The 27839-nt window shown below is 34.2% G+C and overlaps 1 protein-coding gene across 9 annotated transcripts; it reads right to left on the minus strand.

The window, feature by feature from the left end:
• Positions 1-1394: 1394 nt before the first annotated feature.
• LOC111373398 lies at positions 1395-27839 on the minus strand. Of its 9 annotated transcripts, none has more exons than XR_002698941.1 (8): positions 27504-27804; positions 16083-16195; positions 6428-6684; positions 5157-5270; positions 3896-3947; positions 2581-3108; positions 1886-1976; positions 1395-1780 (listed from the first exon to the last, which is right to left on the minus strand). XR_002698941.1 is itself a non-coding variant. In XM_022995926.1 (8 exons), the coding sequence occupies exons 3-7, from the start codon at positions 16096-16098 to the stop codon at positions 2594-2596; spliced, it is 954 nt and encodes a 317-aa protein (XP_022851694.1). In that variant the 5' UTR covers positions 16099-16195; positions 26589-26651; positions 27504-27805; the 3' UTR covers positions 1395-1976; positions 2581-2593. The 9 variants fall into 9 exon arrangements, 7 of the variants coding, with proteins under 7 accessions (XP_022851694.1, XP_022851696.1, XP_022851695.1 ...); XR_002698942.1 differs by having other exon boundaries at positions 1395-1800; XM_022995926.1 differs by adding an exon at positions 26589-26651 and having other exon boundaries at positions 1395-1976; positions 27504-27805.

Consider the following 27839-nt stretch of genomic DNA (forward strand, 5'->3'; position numbering starts at 1 on the left):
ATTTTTTTTATTTGTGACCGATGAACAAACTGTGACCTACAAAATTTTTGAATTGTGATTATAAAATAATTTTTGACATAAAATTTTTTATTTGTGACCAAAAAATAATAAGTAATTAATTAAATTGTTAATTTGTGACCAAATTATATAGATATGTGATTTAAATATATTTAATTAATAAAATAATTAATTAATTGATTTAATAATAAATAATTTTTAATAAAAATTTTATTTTTGAAGTTTGAAACTTATTTTCTTAATCTTGAAATATGTCATACTTAATCTCTTATTTATGAAATTTTCTCATAAAAAATGGATTGAATATTCACGAGCATTTCATGAGGCAAAACATAAATTTAATCTTTGCCAAACATGCACATATTTGGGTTTGAAGCTTTTTATTTATTTATTTTCAGTTATAGAAACGTGAGGCGGTATTAATGGAATTTATTTTCTTGTCTGTTAACTACGCAGCATCCTAGACAATTAATAACTAAACCTCATTGGTCGCTGAACATTTAGGCGCTAGCTACATGTTGCCAATTTAGAATTAGATGTGCTATGTCAACCCCGATTAACAATTAGACAGATGGAAGAGGAGCCGCGTTGAATTAAAAAATCATGAGCCCCTTTCTTGTGAGTACATTATCAACCCCAATTGTACAAGAAGAATAATTCATCTAAAATAAGGAAAAATTGTTTGTCAAGCTTTCATACAAACACCCCTCCAATTGGAGGCCGCCACATGGACCCCTTATTTTTGGCCGTGGCTTTGAGGCCAAACAACATGCCTCTTTAGAATATTAAAGGACATGAATAGAATGATGAAATCATGCCCTAATTGGCCTCCCATTAAATTATAATCCTGTTTGATTCCTATTTTTTTAAGAATGTAAATAAAAAATATAAACGCTATGAAACCCACACAAAAAATAGAAAGTCAAATATGACGACTTGATGTGATGAATAACAATTATATTTTTCATTCTTGTGACCTAAAATGAAAATCAAAAGGGGACTATATTTCAATTCTCTTCTCTAAATTCAATAACACAATCTTTCATAAAATAATATTACACGTAAATTGAAAACTTTTTATTCTTTTTCGATCACTCATTTTTCAAAAAATACTATTCCACCCATTTTCATTTCAAAAACATGTAGGCCATAACAAAAATTTAAGAGTGACGAACATAAAACACCAAAAAAATTAATAAAATAAAGCAACAACTTAGTTTACCAATATTAAATAGTGTTTTGCCACACTTACATTCTGATTGACATTATTGTTTACATTCCATCATGCGACACACAATTCTATCATTAATTTGTCCAACACTTGAAACAATCAATGATTTCGATTTTGACACCTTTTGGAACGTCATCAGAGATGGACACAAAGATTGTACCTGTAGATTAATTCCATGAAATATTCCATTTCATAATTCTGTAGTCTGGCAGCTACTTTTCATCAAAATCTCCAGAGAGATTGGCTTACAGAAACAGAGAAACAGTACGAATATCCTCTTAAAATTCAACAAGGCAAGACTGTACAACTTTGTGGGAGCAAGTAAAATGGAGTAGAAACTTCAACATCAACTTGGCCTTTACAAATAAAGAGACTACAGTATAGTACATACGTATACCGCCATAAGGCAGCAAGAACTGTGATATAACTGTGGGAAAGAATTTGACAGGGGACCAAACAAGGCAAATAAGCCATCAGTTGCTGCAGCAGATCGAAAGCATCTCACAAGCAACAATTCCAAGACAGTTGAAACTATGGACATTCATCAAACACTTCATATTAGAGAACCGTGTTCCTCAAGATGAAAGTACAAAATTTTGAAAATACTAAAGAGAACAGGCGAGAAAGCACCCTTACTAATCATATCAGTACTCCATATTGCCGTGATTTTCAAGACATCTCACAAAACACAGCTGCTAAACATGCATATCCAAAACCTTGTGGCAACCTGAAAAGAGTAGTGTGGCATTAATTTCGAGATCATTCAAGTACAAATGCACTCGTACAAGCACAGATGAAATGGATTTGACTTGATAGGACTAAATTTCATGACACCAACACAAATAGCTTACTGATACACAACTTGACAGAGGAAAAGAGGATATGAATTTAGGAGGAAGAAAAAATCCACATAAGATTCAATATGAATAATAGAAAAATCACTCAAATCTTAGGTTCCCTTTTTAGAGCATAGAGTTTAATTAACAGGAAACTTTCTAATAAATCACAAGCTTATCAAATATCAAAATCTCCTAGTTAATCATAAGTAATCGAAACTAGGAAAAATAAAACTCTATTTAAACCCTCTTTTTCCCATAACTTACATTCCGAACAAGAAAGCTGCCAAGCATCAAGAGAAATATTAATGATTCTATTAAGATCACAACTGGATACATAGAGAGAAAGCTATAAATAGTTGATAGTTATTTAAATATTTAAATTAAAACTATTGCAAGCTCAATTGGATTGTCATGGACTCATGGTTTCCACTGGCATAACCCAGATTTTTCTTCAGTTACCTTATCTATAAAACCAGAGGTGTGAAATCTTACATTTCCAGTGCATTTATTTTGACATTGATGAGGAAGCAATGTGTTCCATAACTTTCCATTGAGGCTTTGCAGCATTGGACAAAGGGATCCCACATTCTAAAATTGACTTGAGCCATTTGACTTTGTTAACAAGTTCCTCCAAGTCCAATATTCCTGCCTCCAATTTGTGGGAGCGCATGGAATTTAAGGTCATCCCTCCGCTAGCTCTGTACTTCTTCAGTTGATGAGGGTGCCCCTCGGCAACTTCAGTTGTAGGTTCAGCTAGAATCGCTCTAATATGTGAAGTAGAATTAGTATCAGATGAATGTGTTTTCCTTGTACTACTGCCCCCACCAGCTAAGATGAAATTTGTTTCTCGAGCGTCCATCACCTTTGTCGGAACAGTGTTTCTCAAATATAGTTCATGTAACTCCCTTGTTCCGTTGCCCTTATCTTCTGAATCTTCTAAAGTTTTGACTGAACTACAAGAAGAGGGGGATATGTTGGGTGATGATGCAGCTTTCACCTTACCAGCCTCTGTTTCGTGACCTGTTTTATCAGTTATCCAAAATCTGAATGTCAAGCAAATCAAATTCATATCTGAAAGGAAACCAAAAGACATTGGAATAACCAAAAAGCGAGAAGTTCCACTTACGAAAAAAGGAATACTGAAAGAATAGCAAAAAATTTCCATCTTAATGACAAATAAACGATAAGTTTTACACCTAGAAGTTGTATACATTTAGCAAAGTGGCCAATAAGCAATGGGGTGGCCATAACATTGATCAGTGGCATAACTACCATGTGATTTCTTTCCATGAGTAAATTGGACTGTCAATATTGTAATCATTATTTCCCTCTGGGATATACTGTTAAAAGAGAATTTCAAATGTCCAAAAGACATCTTAAAAGTATATTTCATGATTAGCCGAGTCTATAAGCCTTCCAAGCCCAAGCAACATGTTTGGCTAAGCTTAAATAAATTAGAGGGTACTTCTAAGTAAATTTTTAACCCCCAACATGAGTGATTACTTAATTTATTCTTGCTTTCAAGTAAAAAGAGTCATCATTAAACTGGGCAGTATTTTACAGAATGGCTTTCATGTTCTAAATTAATATTTTAGGCAAAGGTTCAACCAAAATGTTTTACCACCTAAAGCTACAGCACGTTAATTGTACACCCACGGGAAGGTGGCAAAGCTAGAGTCTGACAAAATCTAGGTATATAACATGTAAGCCTTCACTTGGCACGTTGTGGACAGGCTGCATATTTTCCTCAAATAACTTCTTTCCCCCTTGAATGACTGGCTCTAGATAAATTTGACATTGATCTTACCCTGATCTCCAGGTTTAACAAGCCGAGCACAAGGCTGATCAGTTTCACCACCCTGAAATGGAGCATAACATGGAAAAATATTCCACTTTAGTCTGCAAGGGAGCATATATTGCCTTGACACAAAAGAAATATGAAGTTTGTCAAGGAAAAACCAATAATGAATTTGCCTAAAGAAATTTGGAAGAACAAAAACATGCAGAACTCATGGATTTAAGAAATAAGTTTAAAAAGGAAAACAAGAAATCAACTAAGTCAGAGGTCATCAGTTCAAGTGTAAATTGCCAGAACTAAATTAACAGAATCATATGACTTTTATTCTTGCTATTCTTAGTTTTACTTCAAATGTCCTTTCAGTTCTCCTGTTTGTTTTCAGACCTTCAAGCACCAATTTAACGTTTCTCAGTAGGTTTAAGGGTGAAAATAAGTTTTAACCCAAAACTTCATATAAGATAAAGTCAAATAGACGTTAAGGAGAAAATGAAGGGCAGGCACCATCTTTTCCCAATATTCTAATAAATTTTCTTGTCACATTACAAGAAGAAACTGGAAGGAAAGAGAAATTTTAGAACATGGCATGCAGAAGGAAATAAGTAGAGGTTTTTTTATAAGAACATTTTAACTTAATAAAAAGAGTTGCTATTTTTGTTTGCTGGTTGGTTTTCAACCGAAGAATGCAGAGGAAACAAACGAAATGAAGATAAGGCTAGAAATACATCAGTAGTCATTTAGATGTCAAATGGAATTAGATATGATAATGCGAGACTTAAACTTATGATTCCTTAGCATAGTAATCTTGGTGGCATATCAAACGATCTACATTAAAGAAACACCTGCTTTCTAGCAAACGGTCAGCCACACAAAACTTATAAGCCAAAAGAAAATTGTTAATATCCTAGAGTTTGAAAATTTGAAAAATAAATAAAAAGAAACCAACATGCTTCCATTTTAACACAGATTTACAGATACTTCTATCTTATTACCTTAAATTGATTTATTTTCATTTACTGAGATGAAAGATTTAAAAGCAAAAATACATATGAAGCTACTACATGATATAGATGGCCCAGGGTTTCTCATGCATCATTTGCTTCAATTAAAATTATTGGTTTTCTGGTGGTGGCAGTTTCTTCAGCAGAAATATAAACAAAATCATATACAAGATATATGAATAGAAGTATCGAGATTGAACAAGTTTTCACTATGCGAAAAAGATCAGACACAATATGCACCAATATGCATTTAGAAGAGTAAAGATAGCAACCAGAGTAAGCACAGTCCAACCATATTCTGGAGACCAGTCCAAAGAAGGGCGTAGATCCTCAAGAGAAAATTCATAAGTTAAGCCTTCACCCATAGGTGGTGGTGGCGACTTAATCTGAAGAAACACAATGACAAAAAAGAATAACTGTTATAACAGTGTTGCTTCAAAACGGGGGGAAGGACAAGTTTACAAGAGCCTGAGATAGTATAATCACAGAATAGCATCATTCACTGCACACAGAATATAAGATTTCAATTTGAAGATTTGAACCAAGTGATATGTGATGCACCAGTGTCCTTTCAAACCTAATGAATATTGGAAATTGAATGCTAAATTATTTAGTCTTGTTGAAGACAATATTTAAATGATAAGCACGTGACCTTTGACCCACTAAATTATTTTGTGCACATGTCAAGCTTTAACCCTGCCAACAAGTGAGGGGCATGTTGGAGACAAGATTTAGATGGTATACATGTAACCTTCTCTATCAACTTAAGCTTTTAAATCAAGTGATTCAACAACTACCAGTAGAAGAGGAACTGAATTCTCTACCTAAAAATGAAATTGAACAAACAATTAAATCTAGCACAAAGTTAAATCTTATAATATGAATGACAGGAAAATTAAATATTTGTCATCTTCCAATGTGTCCATGCCTTCTAGTTAAATACTTATCATCAAATCTCTCTCAACAATCATAATACTATTTGGTATTATAATATCCAAGAGTAATTTGAGAACATCACGAGGATGAAGATCTCGCACAAGAAAAGGAAAGTACTTCCAAACTGACAAAGAAATTTTCAAAGAAGAAGAATTGATCCAAATAATATTTGGTGACAAATAAAGACAGACTATGAAATCATTTTCTTTACAGATAGAAACACATCTATGGCTCTCTTATTAAATAAACTGTCGTGTCTCAAGGATACTTGAGTTAGCAAAAACCAAGAAAATGGAAAAATGATAACAAAAGATTGGCCAAAACTAGATGGACAAGCACAAGAAAATATTAGAGTATCATGTCTGTTCTTTTTGATAGATTGTGGAAGTAGCAAAAGAACTCATAATGGGATCGTATGGGCTAATATTATATATTTTCAACCTGGTCTATAAAGCAACCAATTCAAGAAAAGAAAAGCTTTCTTATGCCAAGATTAGTCTTTCTTCAAGTTTACACTCCGGTTAAAACTGAATTTTAGCTGCTTGTGAGAGAATGAAGTTATCAATTCAACAGTCAATGCAGAAGACAGAACCACTTAAAATATTACCTTAGCCTTGCCATCCCCTGATAACTCTATTATTCTTCCGGACCAGTAGCAACCAGTATCCAACCCATCAACCAAATTTCCCACCTTCCACGCATCATCCAAAATTACCATCACTTCTGAAATATCACTGACATTAGGCATTTGGTTTTCATGGTACACAGGTGGGTATGGCGGCCTTAACATCAATATTCTTTGTTCCTTTTTCAGCTTTCCACTGCAATGAATGGGTACCTCGTATAGCTTCACCCACTCTTTTTCTGTAGACATGCAAAAGGAAGCTTCTAGTCAAACACAATAATGCTACAAACAAGATTGTAACTTATGAAATCAAAGGTAATGCACTTTGCCTCTTCATGGAACTCCTAATTATAATCAAAAGATACGTAGCGAAAATCGGGTTCTGCTTCTGACATACATTTGCCTTCTTGACATGAGAATATCAAATATTCGTGATCATGAAAATTCATAATCATGAAACTATGTTCCTACCATCCTAGATTTAATGATCCCATTACCTTATTAGGTCATCAAGAAAAAATTTCTCCCTTCCTAAAATAGACATCTCCTTTCCAAAATTACTTTTCATTAAACTATATGAACCACTAACAAAGATTCTGGACCTCTAGTTTGACGGAAAAAATGATAAGTTAATCAAATCCTCACCTTTTCAAATCTCACCTAAGATATTTATGCGTAGTCAAATAATACCATTCAGTTCTAGAAAGATAGTATAAACAAGAACATTTTTTTTATAAATAATTTAAGAGGATTGATTAGGTTGATCTCAGATTAATGACTTGGGAGCTAGTGAGAAGAATCCCTCTTCATCGCCATTAAGTACAAGTGAAATATAACCTATGAGGGAGTTGTATTTCGTAAATAAAATCTATCAAAAAACACATATACGAAAACAATATTGGGATAACTAAACAGACTGACATAAAAGTTTTTGAGAATGGAGGAAGTGGATAATGCAAGGGCATCAGACATAATAATCTAACACATGAAAAAACTGCCAAGATAGATTATAAAGATAATGAAAAAGTAAATGAATCGGTCTTCAATTTTGTGTCAGTCATCTTACTCTTAGTTTCAAAAATCACTCTACTCCAAAGGATTTTACCTCATTACAAAAATAAAGCAATGAAAACGAACTAAAAATTACCATGGTTGCATCACAATCAATTATAGTTCAAAGGCACTGAGAATCTCCAAACTGTTCAGAACCCAGTAGAGGTTCTTGCTTCAAAGATCTCCAATTCATATGATTAATACAAGTTTTACAGAGTGGTTCTGTGCTTCTTTTTCTTCCGGGCACAGCTCAAGACCATGCTTTTTTTTAATACATTTAACTTTAGGGACAGCAAAAACTAAGGAATTAGTTCTCATCTTTAGGTGGCCAAATTAATTTTTGCTTTATACACATTATTATAATGTAAGCACGGGATCTAATGTCAAAAACTTTGATCCTTGCGTGTATAACTGACCCAGGTAGCTTCTAAGCAGATTAGCTTTCAATATCTTCTAATGAATAGATATTTAGTAGTCATCTACGCTTAAAGCTTGCATCATACATCCACTCAATGTGAGATGCTAAAAAATTTAAATAACATCGTACTTCACCACAAATCTCTATGTACGTCTAATGTGCATATAAAAACTATGCATGCTCAACCCTGATGCACTATTCCAATGACAATGTTAATTTACTTTTGAATGTAAACTAATAATAAGAAACATTGGCATTTTATTCAAGTATAAATCCACATAATATTGTATCAATTTAAACATTGAAGCACTATTTATTTTTAAAAACAATATTTGTATGATATATCTGTTCCTCACTAACGCTTGCATCATACATCCACTCAATGTAAGATATTAAAATATTTAACAACTTAATAACAATGTACTTCACTACAAATCTCATTATACATCAAATGTGCATATAGAAAACCGTGCATGATCAACCCTAAAGCACTATTCGAATCATAACATTAATTTACTTTTGAATATGAACTCTAACAATCAAAAACATTGGCATTTTATTCAAGTATAAATCCACATAATCTCCTACCAATTTAAATATTGAAGCACCAGTTATTTTGAAGACAATATTTATATGATATATGTGTTCCTCCCTCACAACTTATTTTTTTAAATCAAATGGTTCAACATGATATTAAAGCCTGAAAAGCTCACATGAACTATTCAATCTATCTAAAGGTCAAACGAGCAGTTAGAATTGTATTCTCAAACAAGTCACCATCTTGCAGGCATATTAAGGCCCACATTGGTTATATATGAAATAAATAACAAGTATATAATGGGTAGGGATCCTTCTCTTAACAAGATTATCCTTTTAAGAAGGAACCTCAAAAATTAATATGGTATCAGTGCACATAAAGGTCATGAGTTCAAGTTTCTCCACCACTATTTTCATGAAATTATGTGCATGGTAGGTTTTGATGGAAATAAAAGCACATGCCAACACTTGTGAGGCACGTTGAAAAATCAACATATAGATATTATACATTTGGTCCTCTATAATAGTTTAAACTTTTTGATCAAGTGGTTCAACAATTTACAATAACCAAATCATTAAGCCCAAGTCAAAGAATTACCTGGACCTTCATAGTCTAAATATTCTACGAAGACTTGTCCAATATGCCCTTTTCTTGAGCCAATCTTTCTTATCTGATTACGAATAGAGAAGATATATAAATAAAAGAAATATTTTGCATCTTTGTAGGATTAACAATTCTCATAAAGAGAGCGAGTTTGCAATATTACATATTAGAACTTTGACTACTTGCAATAAATCAAGAAATTAAAAATAAGAAATAAAAAGAAAAAAGAATTCTGGGGGTTGGCTACATTATTATATTGAAATTGAAGTATATGGTGACACTCAAGGTTAAAGCAACAAGGTGCAAATTAAGAATTAATGAAGTGCTGCACTAAATCAATCGTCATGTATGGAAGTTTAATGGCCCCAATGATTATTTCTTGTGATCCAAATGTCTTTATTCCCTGATGAAATTAAATAGACCCAATGTTTAGGATTTATGATCAAACATTACAGGCAAAAGCTTGACATTATCTATATTTATGCTTGACTTCTGACTTTTTCATTAGGTTTACAGTTTCTTAATTGGCGCAACTAATCCAATAGCAGCCAGATTAACACAAGGCTTTTGGCACAATGGAAGTGATGAAAACCAAAAGATCATTCCAAAACAACTACTTTGTGTCTTTTCAAAAAAAAAAAAAGAAAGAAAGAAAGGGCAGAAACCAGAAATTTTATAGATCCAAAAACTCTAGTTTTAGCAAAAATTGAAAGGACATCGTACATGAAGGACGTCCACTCAATTTCAATACAGGCAATCCCACCATCTACAATCTCTTGAAGCGCTAAGCCCCTGTTTCAGCCCCATTTTTAATCAAAATACAGTCTTGAACAATGATTTGACCCGATTTCAACCATAGATTATTTAATAAAATAATATTACACGCAATTCCAAAATTTTTCCTTATTTTTCAATCACAAATTCTCCATCATAACACTATTGCAAAATGCATTTGTTGAAAAAAAAAGTAAGGCTCAAACAACCCCTAAATATGCAAATAAAGTAAAAGAAAAAACAATTACAAATAGAACAAAAATAAATCTAACCACAAAAGGAAAATCTTAATAAGTTAACCTAGCCTCCAACTTAAAAATCACGAACGGGTCACAACACTATGTTCCATTCTGCGACATTTTAGGGTATATAGATATGATTAGTTATGTTCATACAACAAAGTAGTAAACATTAAAACAAATAAATTTGGGGCCGGGCTTAATGAATTCATTTTGGTTACACATTCAATCCATTGCTACGTCTTTCGAAAGTTTGATTAAAATCAAACCTGACTATGCCATACCATGATATCATCATTTGTAAACCCTTTATGCTCCTAATATGTTCTATTGGGATCACATTGCTCTTGGGATAAAAATGTAGGAAAACAAGAATGGAAAGGACTGGGAATGAAAAATGTAAATAATTAGAGATTATAAAGTTAGAATGATGTAAAGTTAGAATAATTGGTAGGATTATTTGTTTCCTTTCTTAGCAGATTATTTTTTCTTTTTCTTTCATCTTGTGTAATATAAGTTGATTGTAATAGGGGCCATTAATTTCATCAAGAAATACAGAAATTCTTATTCTCTTCATCGTATCAAAGGAAGGATACTTGGCCGGCGACCATCGTCATCCACTCACAAGGTATTTGTAGAAGTACAGCGAGAAGAATCGAGACAGCAGATCATGTTGGAGGACTCTAGGTTCAATGAACTACCAGCTTTGGCAGTTAAAGGAAGTGGGCTATTGATTGGGCCTCAATATTATATATAAAGAAAATGGGCCAACTAAGGTCTGCCCAATAACGGGTCATTTCAAAAGAGTTGGATCAGCCAGTTTTAGCCCCAAATCAATTTGTGGGCTTGAAATAGAAACAAATTTTGGACCAGCAATAAAAATGTACAAGGAGTGCTCGGCTTATCATCAAGAGGAGTTACAAATGAGTCTACTTAAAAACGAGAACGACCATGGTGTGAGCATTGTCGCGAGCCAGGATATAGAGAAGACACGTGCTGAAAATTTCATCGAAAACCCATCGATTAGAAACCAAGGCAAAACAGTAGAAGTCAGGGTACCAAGCTGAGACTAAAAATAATTCAACTCCAAGCAGTGCTTTCAATTCTAAACAACTAGAGCAACTCCATCAAATGTTCTCAAGTCATCAAACATCTGGACAGTCTTTTCCTTAAAGGTCTTTCTAACTCACTAGCTCACCAAATTAACTTTCTTAAAGCATTAAGCACCTCACAATATAGAACCACCTGGATTTTGACTCCGATGTGTTTGATCACGACAGACTCGCAACCTGTGCTAGAAATATTAAAGCGAAAATTGCAGATGGCTCACTCTTATTTATTGCAGGGAAAGGAATTATTCGAATCTCTAAGTCCATAACACTGGAATATGTCCTCTACGTCCAAAAATTATCTTGTGACTTGTTATCTATTAGTCAGTTGACAACAAACTCTAATTGCTCTATTAATTTCTATGCCATGTTGTGTCTTTCAGGACCTTGCATCAGGAAAGACAATTGATAGTGCTAGATAGTGTAAAGGTCTGTACCATTTCGAAAAAGGTAATGTGAATAAACTAGGCCAACTTCTAAGTTGTAATTTAGCATCTATTCCTAGTAATAGTGAATTTTTGTTATGGCACAATAAAATGGGTCAACCTAGCTTACAATACTTGAAATGTGTTATACCTTCTATTTTCATGAATAAAACATCTATTGAGCTTCAATTGCAAAGCATCAATGTACATCTTTTCCAACTTCCATATAAAAACCATCTAAACCTTTCGCCGTAATTCACAATAATTTATGGAGACCTTTACACAATACTAACCGTACCCAAACCAAATGGTTAGCTACATTTATCGACGACCACACTCGAGCATGCTAAATTTACCTACTAATAAAAGAAAATTTGATGTTCATTCAGTATTTATAAATTTCCACTCTATGATTCAAACCCAATTTCAAAAACATTCAAATGACACAAAATACTTCAATACCACCTTGCAAAATTATCGTCACAACACGGGATAGTCCACCAAAGTTAATGTGTCAACATTTCCCAACAAAATGGGATTATTGAACGAAAAACAAACACCTACTCGAAGTTGTTCATGCCCTAATGTTCACTACAAATATGTCAAAAAAACTCTTTGGAGTGCTATTCTAACCTCTACATATCTCATCAATAGAATGCCCAATCGCACTCTCCCCTTCAACTAACCTATACAAAAACTCCAAAAATACTTTCCTATTTCCCGTCTTAGTTCAAATCTACCTTTAAAAGTATTTGAAAATACTACATTTGTGCACGTTCACTCTCATCATAGAAACAAACTTGAGCCATGTGCAATCAAATGTCTATTTTATTGTGTACTTGCATACTCAAAAAAGCTATAAATGCTATGACCGTCTACAAAAGGGTCTTTGTCAGCCTCGATGTCACCCTAGAAAAGACACCTTACTTCCAAAAACTACTCTTCAAGCGGAAAATCTAAGTAAATTAGTTCTTAAATCGGAAATTCTTTAATTTTTAATCTTTCCTCGACGAACCTAACATATACAAATCCTGTCACCCACCCTTCTAATATGCCATATACAGAAGAAAACTTGAATCTAAAGAGAGATGGTGGAAACAAAGTTACAAGGAGATACTGGTTTATTTAAGAAAGCCAAAATCAAAGCGTAAGGAAACTCTCACACCTGAGGCACCAAGAGAGTCGGAACTAGTGAAAGGACCTGATAAGAACCCCTCCAACAATCCTAGATTTCCAGATCAGAATTTACTTTTTTCTCTCAGAAAACAAACTCTATCATGTACTCTCCACCCTATTTCAATATATATATATATATATATATATATATATATATCTTATAATGCTCTATTTACAGGATTTCGTACCTTTACAGCTAACATTAATAAAACAGAAATCCCATATATATAGAAAGCTTAGAAATCGTCTAAATGGAGAAAGGCAGTAATGGAGGAAATGAAAGCCTTGGGAAAAAATGAAACTTGGGAAGTGGAAAACCTATCGAAAGGAAGACCTGTAGGCTGCAAATGAATCTTTAACGTAAAATACAAAGCTAATGGGATAGTAGAATGCAAGGAAAGTTAGATCATACCATATTCTTCCAACAATCTAGGAATAGAGCAAAGACTCCTATTTATATATGTAGATGATATAATCCTAATAGAAGACAACATAGCTGAAATGGAAAGATTGAAAGTGCTTAGCCACTGAATTTGAAGTAACTTAGGACAGATGTGGTACTTCTTAGAGATGGAAGTTGCAAGATCAAAGAAGGGTATTAGTGCTTCCCAACAAGAAATACTGAAACAATGCGATGGAATGCAAACCAAATATCAACACACATATTGAGGCAGGAAAATTACCAAAAGGCTTAGAAAAGTCGGTAGAAATAGACGTATCAAAAACTAGTTGGAAAGTAAACGTGTCTCTCACACACAAAACCTAACATAGCTTTTGCAGTCAACATATGCACTCTCCTAAAGCACACCTAGAAGCTATGTATAAAATCCTCAGATATCTAAAAGGCACCTCCATGAAAGGACTATTCTTCGAAAAAGTTATAAGGAAAGGAGTGAAAATATTCACGGACGCAGAATGGGCTAGATCACCAGAAGATTGATCTACTATAGTCTATGATGCTCTGACTCGAGTGCGGGGATCAGATACGGGTATATATCTAGGATTCGGACCCTCCTCATTATAAAAGTTAAGATATGGGAATACGGTTAAAAAAAATCCGAATTTTGGATACGAGTACGATGATACTTTTTACAATTTTTTTATTTTAAAAATCATAGAACAATGCCAAAATAATAAAGAGAAAAAAATGGTTCAAATAAAGTAAATAACCACAATATTAAATTAACTTATATTAGTAGTTAAAAAATGGACTCATAGTTTATTTTGTTTATCAGCGCCTTCGATAAAATCAATTTAAACAATTGAATTATAATTCGAAATCAATTTAAATTTAAAGTCAAAATAAATTCTTTTCCAAAAATTTAAGAAAAAAATCAATTTCAATGTCTTATATGTTATTTAAAAACAATTATAGAAATAAATTTAAATTTAATAGCAAAAAAAAGATATATCACTAATTCATTTTAATTACAACATAAAATGTTCATAAAAATAAAATATAAGAAATAAAAAAAATTATATAAAAATAAACTCAAATTAAATTATACAAAAATAAACTCATTAACCACATTCATTGGACTTCACAAGAGCCCATTTAATACACTTTCATTAATTCTATCCATTGGACTTCTCAAAGGCTCATTTAACCCCTCTAAAACTCATCGTCTTCCCTAATTCATTGTCTTCCCCAAATCTCTCTTTCTCTGCAAATTTTTCAGCCTCCAGAGAAGACACCTTCCGTCTTCTTCTAGTCGTGTCCAAGTGTAAAACGAAAGATCTGATCCATATCCCATGTCAGTATCCATGTTATGTCGTGTCGACACGAATACTTCTCCATTTTTGGAAAGTTCAAGCAACAGACTACAGCCTATTGCACATTTGTATAGGGAAAATTGGTAACTTCGAGAAGCAAGAAATAGTCTATAGTAGCGTGAAGAAGCATTGAAGCTGAATTTAAAGTTGTCACACAAGGAATATGTGAGAGATTATGGATAAAGAAACTCTTGGAAGAACTAAAAGTCGAGTAAAATTTCCTATCAAACTCTATTGTAGTAACAAAATAGCTACAACATCTCACTCAACGCAATATAACATGATAGAACCAAACATGTGGAAATGGACGGATATTTTATCAACAAAAAAAGGTGGGCAACGAAATTATTTGTATGACATGTCCACAAGAGCAAATAGCAGATATCTTCACCAAAAGATTATCTAAACAAATTTTCAACAACCTCAATCACAAGTTGAACATATTCAACATCTACGGTTCAACTCTAGGGAGAGTGTAGGAAATCTAGAATAGAAACAACTGGGAATGGAAAATGTAAATAATTAGATATTGTAATGTTAATAATTGGTAGGATTATTTGTTTCCTTTCTTAGCAGATTATTTTTCCTTTTCTTTCATCTTGTGAAATATCAGTAGATTGTAATAGGGGCCGTTAATTTCATCAAGAAATCCAAAAATTCTTGTTTCTCTTCAGAAAGCTTCTTTAGGTCTGGGCAACAAAGAAAGTCTAAAGACAAATCCATGTGTTTTAGAAATATGAGCATGCCTATTCCAGACATGAATATAACTCGAATAACAATTATTGATCTACTTAGCAAGGCAATAGTTTTAGTCCACAATGAACGATGCCAAAGATATGTAAGATAGAGCAATCACGAGAGTGTCATAAATTAGAGGCTATAACTCAAATAACAAATATTGATCTACTTTAGTGGAGCAATAGTTTTAGTCCACGATGAACGATGCCAAGGATATGTAAGATGGAGCAATCACAAGGGTGTCATAGATTAGAGGCTATAATAATTATAAGCCCCCGTTTGGCCCCAATTTTATGCCAAGGATATGTAAGATGGAGCAATCACAAGGGTGTCATAGATTAGAGGCTATAATAATTATAAGCCCCCGTTTGGCCCCAATTTTATGAAAATGAAAATAGGTGAAATAGTACTTTCTTTTTAAAAATGAGTGATTGAAAAATAAGGAAAAATTTTCAATTTATTATCTAACAAAGACCAACAAGTCGGCACAAAGGTTGAGGTATCAAGGAAGAATGTTAAGCATGCTATAGAATGTTCACACCTTAACTACAATATTCTAGCTTATTTGATTTTTTCAAAGCAAGTCACCAATTCTTATTAGAAACTTGAACAGATTTATGGCTCCCATTGTTACCAAGTCAAATAGATTCAACGGGACCAAGTTGCTAGCCGTTTACTCGTCACGGGCTGACTAGTCCAACTCTTATAACAATGTTTACAGCAAACATTACTAGACAAAATATTTGACATATTTCTTAAGCATATTTATTAGACTTCACACTTAATAATACCTTGCATCGAAACCATGCACCAAGATACCCTTCTCAAAAGTCCTTGCCTCAGCTAACTGTCCAACTTTGAAAGGCAACGTGCTTCCCTTGACCATGATTGATTAACTATTTCACTGTATCATACATACACTGAACACATATCAGAGATCTAATACACATCACAGGTAATAATTTCGGAATCAACAAAATATGGCAAACTTCCACATAAACATATTAAGAGCCTGTTTGAGCCACATTATAATGAGAATGAGAAATAAAGCCGTTATGGGCCCCACACCAGAGATAGAAATTCAAAAATGGTGGCTTAATGTGATGAATAACGGTCATATTTTTCATTTTAATGAGGTAAAAATGTGGCTCAAATAGGGGCTAAAGTGAAAATTAGACAAGCATGAGCATCCGTGCAAAATATGTCTACTGAAATTTCAAAATCACAAGGCTAATTACCTTCACACAAAGAAGCATTTTGTAGAGTCATTAAAATTAGGAAAAGTAGGGATTTTTGTAAGTAACAGAAAATCAAACTAGATATGATGATATACTACTGCGAGTATGAAAAGAAAATATTAGCACTAAAGGAATTACACATGTTACTACATGAGAGAAAAAGTAAGTGAAGTAAGAGAACAATATACTTTAATCTAGTAAGTCAAGTCAATAAGACAAATTAGCGAGGGTAATTAATTGAATTCTAATTATTTTGTCCAACAGAACTGGTACCATATTAAAAGTTACCAAGATCTCATATTTTGATTGGAATTTCTTAAATTAGTAGAAGTCCTAAATGATAGTATTTTGTGGAATAACTTTCTTTTCTATATTCCTTTGCATTTATAAAATGTTACAAGTTATTTTAAGATACAAATTATACATGAAAAATAGCTAAATATACAAGGAAACTACCTAATTTGTTATGAGTAAATAATAAACATCTAATAATGCATGCTAATAACCCCCTCAAATTGATGGTGGTGAGTCCACAAGCATCAATTCGATACGAGATAATGACGGTCCTGAGTTAGAGATTTGGTGAAGACATTTGCAACTTGGTGAGAAGTGGAAGCATAGGGAAGAGCAATGACCTTAGAATCATAGGCATCACAAATATAATAACAGTCTACTTCGATATATTTAGTTCAATTATGGTACACAAGATTGGCCGCAATCTAATTAGCACTAGCGTTGTCACCATGAGGAGGCGTAAGCTATGATCGAGAGATACCAAGTTCTGCAAGAAGACCACACAACCTCAGAACATGCAGCGAACATAACTCGGTATTCAGCCTCAGTGGAGGACTTAGAAACACAGTCTTGTTTCTTATATTTCCAAGAAATGAGAGCATCACCAATAAAAATACATCTGCCAGCAATAGATCGACAAAAATCAAACAACCAACTCAGTCAGAATCACTATAAGCTGTGTGCTCAAGAGACAACCCCCAAGAAAAGAAGAGACCACGATGAGGAGTTCCAAAAAGATAACGAATAATGCGACAAACAACTACCAAATGAAGATGATGAAAGGTGTCCATCAACGAACTTACAGTATGAACTGCAAAGGAAATATCCGGACGTGTGATAGTGAGATGGATAAAACTACCGACCAACTTCCGATAAAGAATAGGATCTAGAAGAATATCTCCTTCGTCTCTTCGATATTTAACATTAAGCTCAAACGGCGTATCAATCCAGAAGGCTTCAGATAGATCAGCAAACCCAATCAAGTCTTGAATATATTTATGTTGATTCAATAAGATACCATGTGATGTAGTATATACCTCTAAACCAAGAAAGTAAGTTAATCAAGGTCTTTCATATGAAAAATCAAGTGAAGATGTTGCTGAAGTTTCTAAATAAACCTGTGGTCACGAATCAATAATTCCCTCAAGCAAAAGCGATTTTAATTTTAGCCAATCTCAAATCAAACAAGGTACCAGATCAATACTTCACTATCAAAGAAAATCATCGTCACATCCAATCTTTCCTATTTTAGAATTCAATTCATTGTGAAGAACTTCTCAGTCATAAATAGCCAATCCCCCTAATATTCACCGTGGAATACAAACATTTTGTATTGCTTGCATCGCAATGCAAATAATGTTAGCAGCTCACAAATTTCCTATACTTGCCTTGCGATGTAATAACAATAATAGAGTTATCCAAAGGACAATTTCGCTTGAGCCTCTTCCCTTCGATTTGGATATCTTTGCGAGTTTGTCTTCATCTAATTTCTGAAGCATCTTCTCAATCCTTTCCCACACAGCTCCTGTTATGTCCTTAAGTTGCTTCTTCACTACAGCTATTACTTCTTCCATGAGTTATGATCTTATACATCTTTAATAGTTAAAGTTCTAACTGTATTTTGAGAACACAATCAAAACCAAAGAATAAACTACTATTTGATTGATGAAAACTAAAGAAAATTACAAAACTGAAAAAGAAATAGTAGCCATTCGAGAGGGCTAAACTCTTTTGGGGTCTTCTCACTACATAAAATCTTCCTTCTACCCTCTGTTCTACCTTTATTTATAGCTAATTCCCCTCCCCACTTGCCCTTCTAATTGAATCTGTCCTTGCCTCTCCTCAAGTCTTCCGGACTCTTCTAGAATTGGAGGCTTGTCAATACCCCAGGTTCATAAGACACCTTGTTATCAAGGTGGAAATCAAATAAGGAAAATGTTGAATAATTGATGAAGTTGGTTCCCTGGAAGTACAAAAGTCAAGTAGTCTTTTTCATTTAATTAGTACTTTTATGCCCCGGAGTTTGTCGTGCAGGGAATTGGCAATCGCATATTCTGAAGGCCTACTCGGGTTTCACATTCCACTTTAAAATAGAATCTGAGTAATTCTGTTTTTTCTGCTCGTTTATTCTTCTTGCACAAATTGAATAGTGCATGGAGAGCCTTATGATGTATTTGGAATATCGGGACACCCTCTTTGATAGGTTAGAGACCAAATCCATTTGATAGGAACCAAAAAGTTCCTAAAATTGATGTGATGAAATCTACAGATGATAGCTCAATTATTGATGCTGCGGGAGAGGCTTCTCTATTGCAACCGACTTGCTACTACCATGTTTGGTAATACCAGCTGTTATTTGGATTTGGATCTGATTGTTGCGGTTGACTCCTCAAGTTCTAGAATATGATTGTAGCTACTTGGATGAACCTTTAATATAGTGCCCAAGCAAACTCCATATCCTATCGTACCCGCCCACAAAACTTTTGTGTACAGAACTAAGTAGATTGGAGTAAATCTTCGGCCACTAAAGTATTTTACATCACCTTGGGGTTTTAACCCCTTTTCACTCTTCAATTGCAGCTCTTGCTGAATAACAATTGTGAATTTGGGTATTGAACGCATTGGGCTCTCTCCCTTTTTTTCATTTAGGCCCATTACACCTAGGGCTTGATTAAGTAAATCGATGCAGGCCACTTGTTAGGCCATCCCCAAAACCTGGCCCATAGGTTTCACCATTTGAATTTCAACCCTAATTATCAACCCATTCATATATTTCTCTTCCTCGTTGTCTTCATCTTTTTCTACTCCTTTAGCGACGGCAATTCTGGTTCCAACATTCCACCCATTTGTTCTTCTATGCGGTCATATTCTCCGACTTGTTTTCCAATGGAGTTCCTCGTTCAAAAACCTCCAGTGAAGGAAAAACTAGGGCTTTCAACATCTCTTCTTCTTTGGTTGTGCCTTCATGTTGCATTTCCACACCTTCAAGATTTCTATTCATGGTTGCCTTATGATTAATTAGGCATATTATTTCAGCCGAAGGGGTGGCGGCAGATGAATCAAAGATTTCAACCATAAAGGATTGGCCAAACCCAAGTCCATTTAGGAGTTACGGGGATTTCTTGGATTAACAAGGTATTATCGTCGATTCGTGAAGGCATATGGAACTATAGCATGGCCATTAACACAGCAACTAAAGAAAGACAGTTTTGGGTGGAACGAAGAGGCAGAAGAGGCATTTTTAAAGCTAAAAATAGCCATGACAACTGCACCAGTCTTGGGGCTTCCTGACTTTACAAAGCCACTCGTCGTAGAGACCGACGCTTCGGGGTATGGGTTAGGAGCGGTCCTCATGCAAGATCGGAGACCGATTGCATACTTCAACCATGTACTACCCCAGCGGGTTAGAAGCAAGTCAATTTATGAAAGAGAGCTTATGGCAATTGTGCTGGCCATACAACGGTGGAGGCATTATTTGTTGGGACGCAAATTCATTGTACGAACCAACCAACGAAGTCTGAAATTCCTATTAGAGCAACGAGAAGTAAATCAGGAATATCAAAAATGGTTGACCAAACTTTTGGGGTATGATTTTGTTATAGAGTACAAAGCTGGAGCAGAGAACAAGATGGCCGATGCACTATCAAGGGTAGATGCTACGGCAACTATCATGGCTATGAGTGTGCCTAGCACCCTTGCGCTGGACATGGTCAAGAAGGCCGTTGAAGAAGATGAAGAGCTAGGGGCATTGATCTCCTCCTTGCGGGATGGACATTCCACTCCGCCGGGGTATTCTCTGGTGCAAGGACACTTGCTATACAATAATAGGTCGGTGTTGCCCAAGTCTTCTTTATGGGTCCAGATGGCGTTACAGGAAGGGCATGATAGTAAGGTTGGGGATCATGGTGGCTTCTTGAAGACATATAGAAGAGTGGCAAAAACCTTCTTCTGGAAGGGTATGAGAAGAGATATTCATGCATATGTGGTTGCTTGTGCAATCTGCCAACAGCATAAATATTCTACTTTGGCTCCGGCAGGGCTACTTCAACCATTGCCAGTCCCCGATAAGATTTGGGAAGACATTTTAATGGATTTTGTGGAAGGACTACCCCGATCACAAGGGTTCAATTCAATCTTGGTAGTGGTGGACCGCTTAAGCAAGTATGCTCATTTTATAGGATTGAAACATCCATTCTCAGCTCCAGAGGTCGCTGCAACCTTTACTAAGGAAGTTGTGAAATTACACGGGATTCCCCGTTCCATTGTATCCGATTGTGACAAGGTGTTCTTGAGTAATTTTTGGGCTGAACTTTTTAAATTACTGGGCAAAATTGAAACACAGCTCAGCATATCACCCACAAAATGACCGACAGACAGAAGTGGTAAATAGGGGGCTGGAGACATATTTGAGGTGTTTTACTTCTGTGAAACCCAAGCAGTGGTATAGATTTCTACATTGGGCAGAATATTCTGACAAAACTTCCTAACATGTGTCGGCAAAATTCACCCCTTTTCGCATATTATATGGGCAAGACCCTCCCCCGTTGCTTCGTTTTGAACGAGGGGCTACTGCTGTTTCCTCTTTAGAACAACAATTGTTAGAGAGGGCTAAAGTTCTGGATGAGCTCAAGGCAAGGCACAGCAACATATGAAATTGGTGGCGGATCAACATCGGCGAGAAGCAGAATGTGCAGTAGGGGACTGGGTTTATGCAAAGATGAGACCCTATAGACGCAAGTCCCTAGTAAGCCGTACGGATGAAAAGCTCTCCCCACGATTTTATGGACCATTTGAGGTGATAGGAAGAGTTGGGAAGCTGGCCTACCATCTAGCGTTGCCAAATAACACAAGAATTCACCCAGTGTTCCACGTTTCACAGTTGAGGAAAGCAGTAGGAGAAGCTCTTGTAGTAACACCGCTGCCCATACAACTGGGAGAAGACAGGGAATTAGTTGTAGAGCCAGAGTTTGTCCTAGGGTTCAGAGCACAAAAGGGGAAATGGAAGTTTTAATACAATGGAAAGGACTCTCGCCGATGGAAGCCACATGGGAACCATTTGAGCTAATCAACCAGCAGTTCCCTTCTCTACAGCTTGAGGACAAGGTGACTGCGTTAGGGGGGGGGGGGTAATGGATAAACCTCCAATTAAAATTACTTATGCAAGACGAAGGAAAACCCAACAAGACCGTAATGGAGAATCCAAGAACGTGGCAGCCCAGTATAGTGGAAATATCTAGAAGAATTGTTGAGTTAGTTAGAATTGTTAGTAAGTTTGTTAGAGTCAGTGGGGGAAGAGGGTATAAATATGCATGTAAGGGCAGGGAAAGAGATAGAAAATCAAGTCAAGTGGGCAAGAGAGAGACTATTTTCTTCCATTAACATTTTCTTTCTGTTTTTCCGAGTTTTCAATCAAAAGGGTTCATATAGAAAATCTTTCAGTATATTTAACTCCTGTGTTAGCTTATCATGTTTCCACTGCTTTCTAGGTTTCATCTATTGACTGCAGAATTTTGGCCATAGTTTGCCTGAGATGTTTTGCTGATCTCTGTATTCCTGGTAATCACTGTACTTCAAATTTCAATATTTGCAGCTCCTTCTCCATGACTTCCACCTTGTTGTCTATCTTTGTTTGAGCCATTAGTATCTATCGGTCTGATACCAATTGTTAGGGTTCTAACTATATTTTGAGAATGCAATCAAAACTGGAGAATAAACTACTGTTCGATTGGTGAGAACTAAAGAAAACTACAGAACTAAAAAAGAAATAGTAACCATTCGAGACGACTAAACTCTCCTGGGATCTCACTTTTAACTACATAAAAGCCTCCTTCTACCCTCCCTTCTACCTTTATTTATACTTCCTAACTAATTCCCCTCCCCACTTGCCCATCTAACTGAATATGTCCATACCCTCCTCAAGTCTTTCGGGCTCTTCTAGAATTGGAGGCTTATCATGCAATCTTGAGGACAAGGTAAGTTTTAGGGTAGGTTATCGATATGCCTAATACATTATATTTTGTTATTTGGTTATTTTATTAATGGGAAAATTAGGATCTAAGAAAACCATGCAATCGAAGAACCAACCACAATCGAAGCGAAAAATGAATGTTTAGCTTACTAAAGTAGTACTCGATGGATCTACTAACATTAACATAATTATCCTGAAAACCCCATAGTTTGATGCTCCACCTACATGGTATATAAGAATAAACTTATGGGTTACCCCATAATCAAATGGCACATTACGTTTATACCATTTCCTCAACATTTTTCTTAGTTGTCATATGTTAACCCTAAAACTAAATTAATTAAGAGCTCAAGTGTGTTAAATGTCCCTTCCATTGTTGTCTTCAAAATTGCATTCCTTTTCACTTACTACCATCCCTAGTATTTCTTGATTTTCCTTCGATAACCCAATTGTGTAGTTTCCTTCACATTGGAAAGTCCCATGTCTCACTTGACTTCTAGCTCGACATCAATTAAATGCTGAAAACAAATGGTATCTGGTGCTATCTTAGGTTTTGCTTCAAGGGATAGGTTGCATCTATTTGTAACATTTGAGTTTAAAATTATAAAAACTTGATTTAGCTCCAACCAAATCTATGGTTTGAGATAGCCCACTCTCCAAGAATAGCAAATTGAACTACATTATTTGCTTCCAATAGAGATCTTGAAACCTTTTCCCAAGACAAATCTAGAATCCCACATCAATGTTCATTTATTGCAATAGCTTTCTCGTCCATGGCAATCACTTTTAATAGAAAAATTTTATCCATCAGTAAATCCTTTAATTATTACCAACTTCGAATGGGCAAACAATCATGTGTCCATTGAAGCTATGCTAAGGATTTTTTTTTCCAAATCTAATCGGCGCCCCTTCTAACTTCTCTGAATTCATCAACACATTAATCGTAACGCATCACCTAATTCTTTTAGATCTACAATCAAGATTTTTTATAAAACGCCAGAATCACTTTATCCGATGCTTTTCCATCAACACACAATCAACGATACTCAATTGATGTACCATATGTCCAATTTTGCCAAATTCATCCAATTCCTCTAAAAAATCAATCCTGCTCCTCTAACATTGTACTCTCTTAACTTCTCTGCATTTGCCATCATATTAATCGCATAGTAACACTCAACTCTAAAAATCCAACCATCACGACTTTCAAAGGTAAACAACAAAATCTCTAATTTTTCCACTTGCAGGCAAGGATCGATGGTATTCACTAGTTTCATCTACTCAATTTTGTCTAATTCACCCAATTAATTTAAGATCTATTCCATGCTCTCGTTCAAAATCAAAGTTACAAACTAAAATAGCAACTCTCTGAAAAAAAAATTAAATAAAAATATTCACTTTAGTGCTATATTTATTTATAGATATCTATCCAGACTAATTCATTGATTTCATTGATGCAATTTTAAATAGGAGTCATCCTTACATAGGGATGTCAACGAGCCGACTCGCGAATCGAAACTCAAGGCTCGAGCAAAATGAAATGGGCTTTTTTGAGCCTGAGTCAAGCCAAGCAAAAGCTCGACCAAAAAACAAGGCTCGAACCTAGCTTTCGGCTTAGGCCTTTGCGAGCCGAGCTGGGCCGGCTCAATTTTTCTCTCTTTTTTTTAATTATATTGGCATTGCTGCCTTATTAAAATAAGGCAACAAGCGTTGCCTTAATTAAGGCAGCCGCTTTTTTTTTTTTTTTTTTTTTTTTTTTTTTTTTAAATAAGGCCCTAGCCAGCGAGCCACACAAGCCGAGCCAAGAGCGGCCTGAGCCAACCAATTAACATCCCTATCCTTACATTTAAGATAACATATCAATTAATGCACTTATTGCAATCATCAATTTAGCCCCGATTTGGTACCAATTAAAATTTAGATTCTAACCTAAGTCAAAGTCAGCAATTAATTTTAACCACATTTTGTGGGTCTTACAACTTTTCGACCACATATTTTATCAACTTTTATAAAAGTCTGCTAACAATCTAATTTTAATCATCATAAAACAAGGGCTTAGATAGATAACATTTTTCTTAGTTAATATTATAACTAGAGATATTTCATGGATCTCTCTCATAACAATCTAAATCCTCTTTCCCTAGCTACATTTGTTGGCGCATATTCCCAATTCTTATTTTATCCATCTAAGTACAACCAAATATTCATCTTGGTTTCTTCATTTTCAACTCTACTCGACTTAAAAACCTTATATTCAAAATACTCCTTCAACATTCTAATTCAATTGTCTAGACATAATTTAAACAAGAAGATCGAACCAACCAATTGAAATTAGTACAACTATTTTGAATGAACCATTTCGATTGATATGCAAGTAACCTTGCCAAACTCAATAATCCATCCAATTTTTTGTGGAAGTTACCCAATTTACGAAAACAAAAAATTTTTAAGAAAAAAGGTCAAACGAAACTCTAATTTGAAACCTTAACCTTAGTCTACAAGTAATGATTAGTGGGACACAGCATTTCTTAAGATTTGACTCTACAAATTTACAAATTTAGAAATCATTTATTTAGTTCTCAATTTACTTATTTTTTGAATCTTACAAATATAACAAGCCAATGTTCGGCTCCCGTTATAATGAGAATATTCCTAAAATATATTTTAAAATAGTAATTTTTTTGAAGAATATGTGGTTCAAAAAAATATTTTAAGATTACGTATAATATTATATTATTGAAGAATGTTTAGTTTATAAGAAGAAAGATAAAAACGAGTTATAATTTTAATGGCGATCAAACATAGGCTAAAATTATATAAGATAGTAATACTTATTAAGCCCCATTTGATTCACATTATTTAACTACAAAAATGAAAAATATGACCATTATTCATCAAATCAAACAACCAAATTTGACTTTTTATTTCTTGTACGAGTCCCGTAACGGCTATATTTTTCATTCTCATTCCTACAAAATGGACACCAAACGAGTCCAAAATTAATATAATATTTGAATAATTCAACACAAATTTAAAATATTTTATGGATATAAATATCGTAGACAAGAAAAATTATAAATAGGTATAATCAACAACAAACTAAGCTCATGTTTGGCAAGTGTTTAAATTATACACACTTGGTCAAACATCATTTTATCCACACAATTCATGTGTTCTACAAGTTATAATGCTCGGATTCGAGTATTGATATCGGGTACAAGTATATATTTAAGCGTCGGATCTTTTATTTTCTGAAATGTAGGATACGAAAACATGTTTAAAAAAATCTAAATTTCGACCATGAGTACGTGAATACATCTTTCAAATTTCAATTTATTTACAAATTTAAAATGTCATTTTGAATAGACCAAAATCAGATGTCACAAAGAATGAAATGAGTATTGAATAAGAGGTTAAAACGAATAAAGTAAAATTTTGGGATTAAATTTTTATTTATAGGAAGTTAATTATTAAAGTTATATAAAATAGAAAATGAGGAACTTATTGCAATTTGGACTTAGTGGAACACCACATAGCATTATATGGAACTGATTTTCATTTTGTACACACAAAATCCTAAGCTACTAATACAAAGAGAGAAAGAAAGGAATAAGGGAAGAAAGGGAAAAGAAAAAAGAAAGAAAAAGAGAAAATCTAGAGGCGTCGTATTTCTCCACCCTTTCAGTGGTGGTGCTAGGTTTATAGAGTAAAAATGAAAAAGAAAATAAAAAGAAAAAAACAGCAAAAGAGGCGAAATGTCTGGTTAAAATTTTGAGAGTTCGACATATATCTCATACCCATACTCATATCACGTTCAACACAGATACTCTAATCATTTAGAAGAATCCGAGCATCAAAGCCTGCAAGTATGATAAACAACTCTCAAATTTACTTTAAGCCCCTATTTAACAACCAAGCAAAAAAAATTTATCTTGGCCCCATTTGGTGGTGAGTTTTCATTCCAAAAAATTAATTTTTTTACCGTTATTTCACTATTTCAACCGTCATTTTTTACTTCTTCACTCACATATGACCCCATTTTTTCCTTAAAGGTCAAAAAATTAATTCTCAAAATCACTACCAAAGTGGCTCCTAATCATTTTTAAACCATACATTTTCACAATAAGATATTCTACAAATAAATCCAAAATTTTTTACTATTTTTAACCACGCATTCTTTAAAAAAAATATATTAATAAAAAAATTTAAAAAAATAAAAACTCATTTTAAAGGTTATCAAACAAGCTAAATATCATTTCCAATCAATTTAGAGAATGGAAGACGCAACATTCTACTTGCCCATTTGGAAAAGCTTTTAATCGTACATTTTATCATTTAAAATTTTTTACAGTAAATCAAAAACTTATCCACACTTTTAACCACATGTTTTTGAAAACATCACTGTTTATAAAACTTTAAATCATTTGTAATAGCATCATTCTTTATCATATATTCACACAATAAATATTCTATACACAAATTAATAAAAAAAATTACTTTTTATCCACCATACTATTAAAAACTTTTTAATTTGTCAAATAATAGGTGACAAACAAGAACTTATTTTTTCAAAAAAATGAGGCTTAAATAAAGCCATAATATAGTTTCCTCATGAAATTAAATAATTTCATTATCAATTTGAATAAACTTTGCTTTGTGAGGAATCAATCCAGAAAAAATATGAACAAACCATTAACCAAAGTAGATCTCACCTTCGAACTTGTAAAATTTGCTCACATTGAAATCCAGAAGTTAGATTTCACATCACCTCTGTGGAAAAATATAGAATCTGCAACCAAAATAGGAGAAAAAACAAGAAAAGGAAAAAGGTGCATTAAAGAAACCCTAGATCAAACGCTGCTTATGTAGACGCCACTGAAGCGTTGAATTCCGCAAATGCCCTTTAGGTTTGCCAATATTACTACAGCGAAATGCAAAAGATCTGGATCAACCGCCACGTGCTGCTGCGCCATTGGACTGACTTCTTTCAGATCTAAAAGTGGGCACATTGAGTGCGATTGGGCTTCATGGACCGAGAGCCCGTGCAA

The sequence above is a fragment of the Olea europaea genome, unplaced genomic scaffold, assembly GCF_002742605.1.
Source record: "Olea europaea var. sylvestris unplaced genomic scaffold, O_europaea_v1 scaffold1126, whole genome shotgun sequence".
Taxonomy (NCBI): Eukaryota; Viridiplantae; Streptophyta; class Magnoliopsida; order Lamiales; family Oleaceae; genus Olea; species Olea europaea.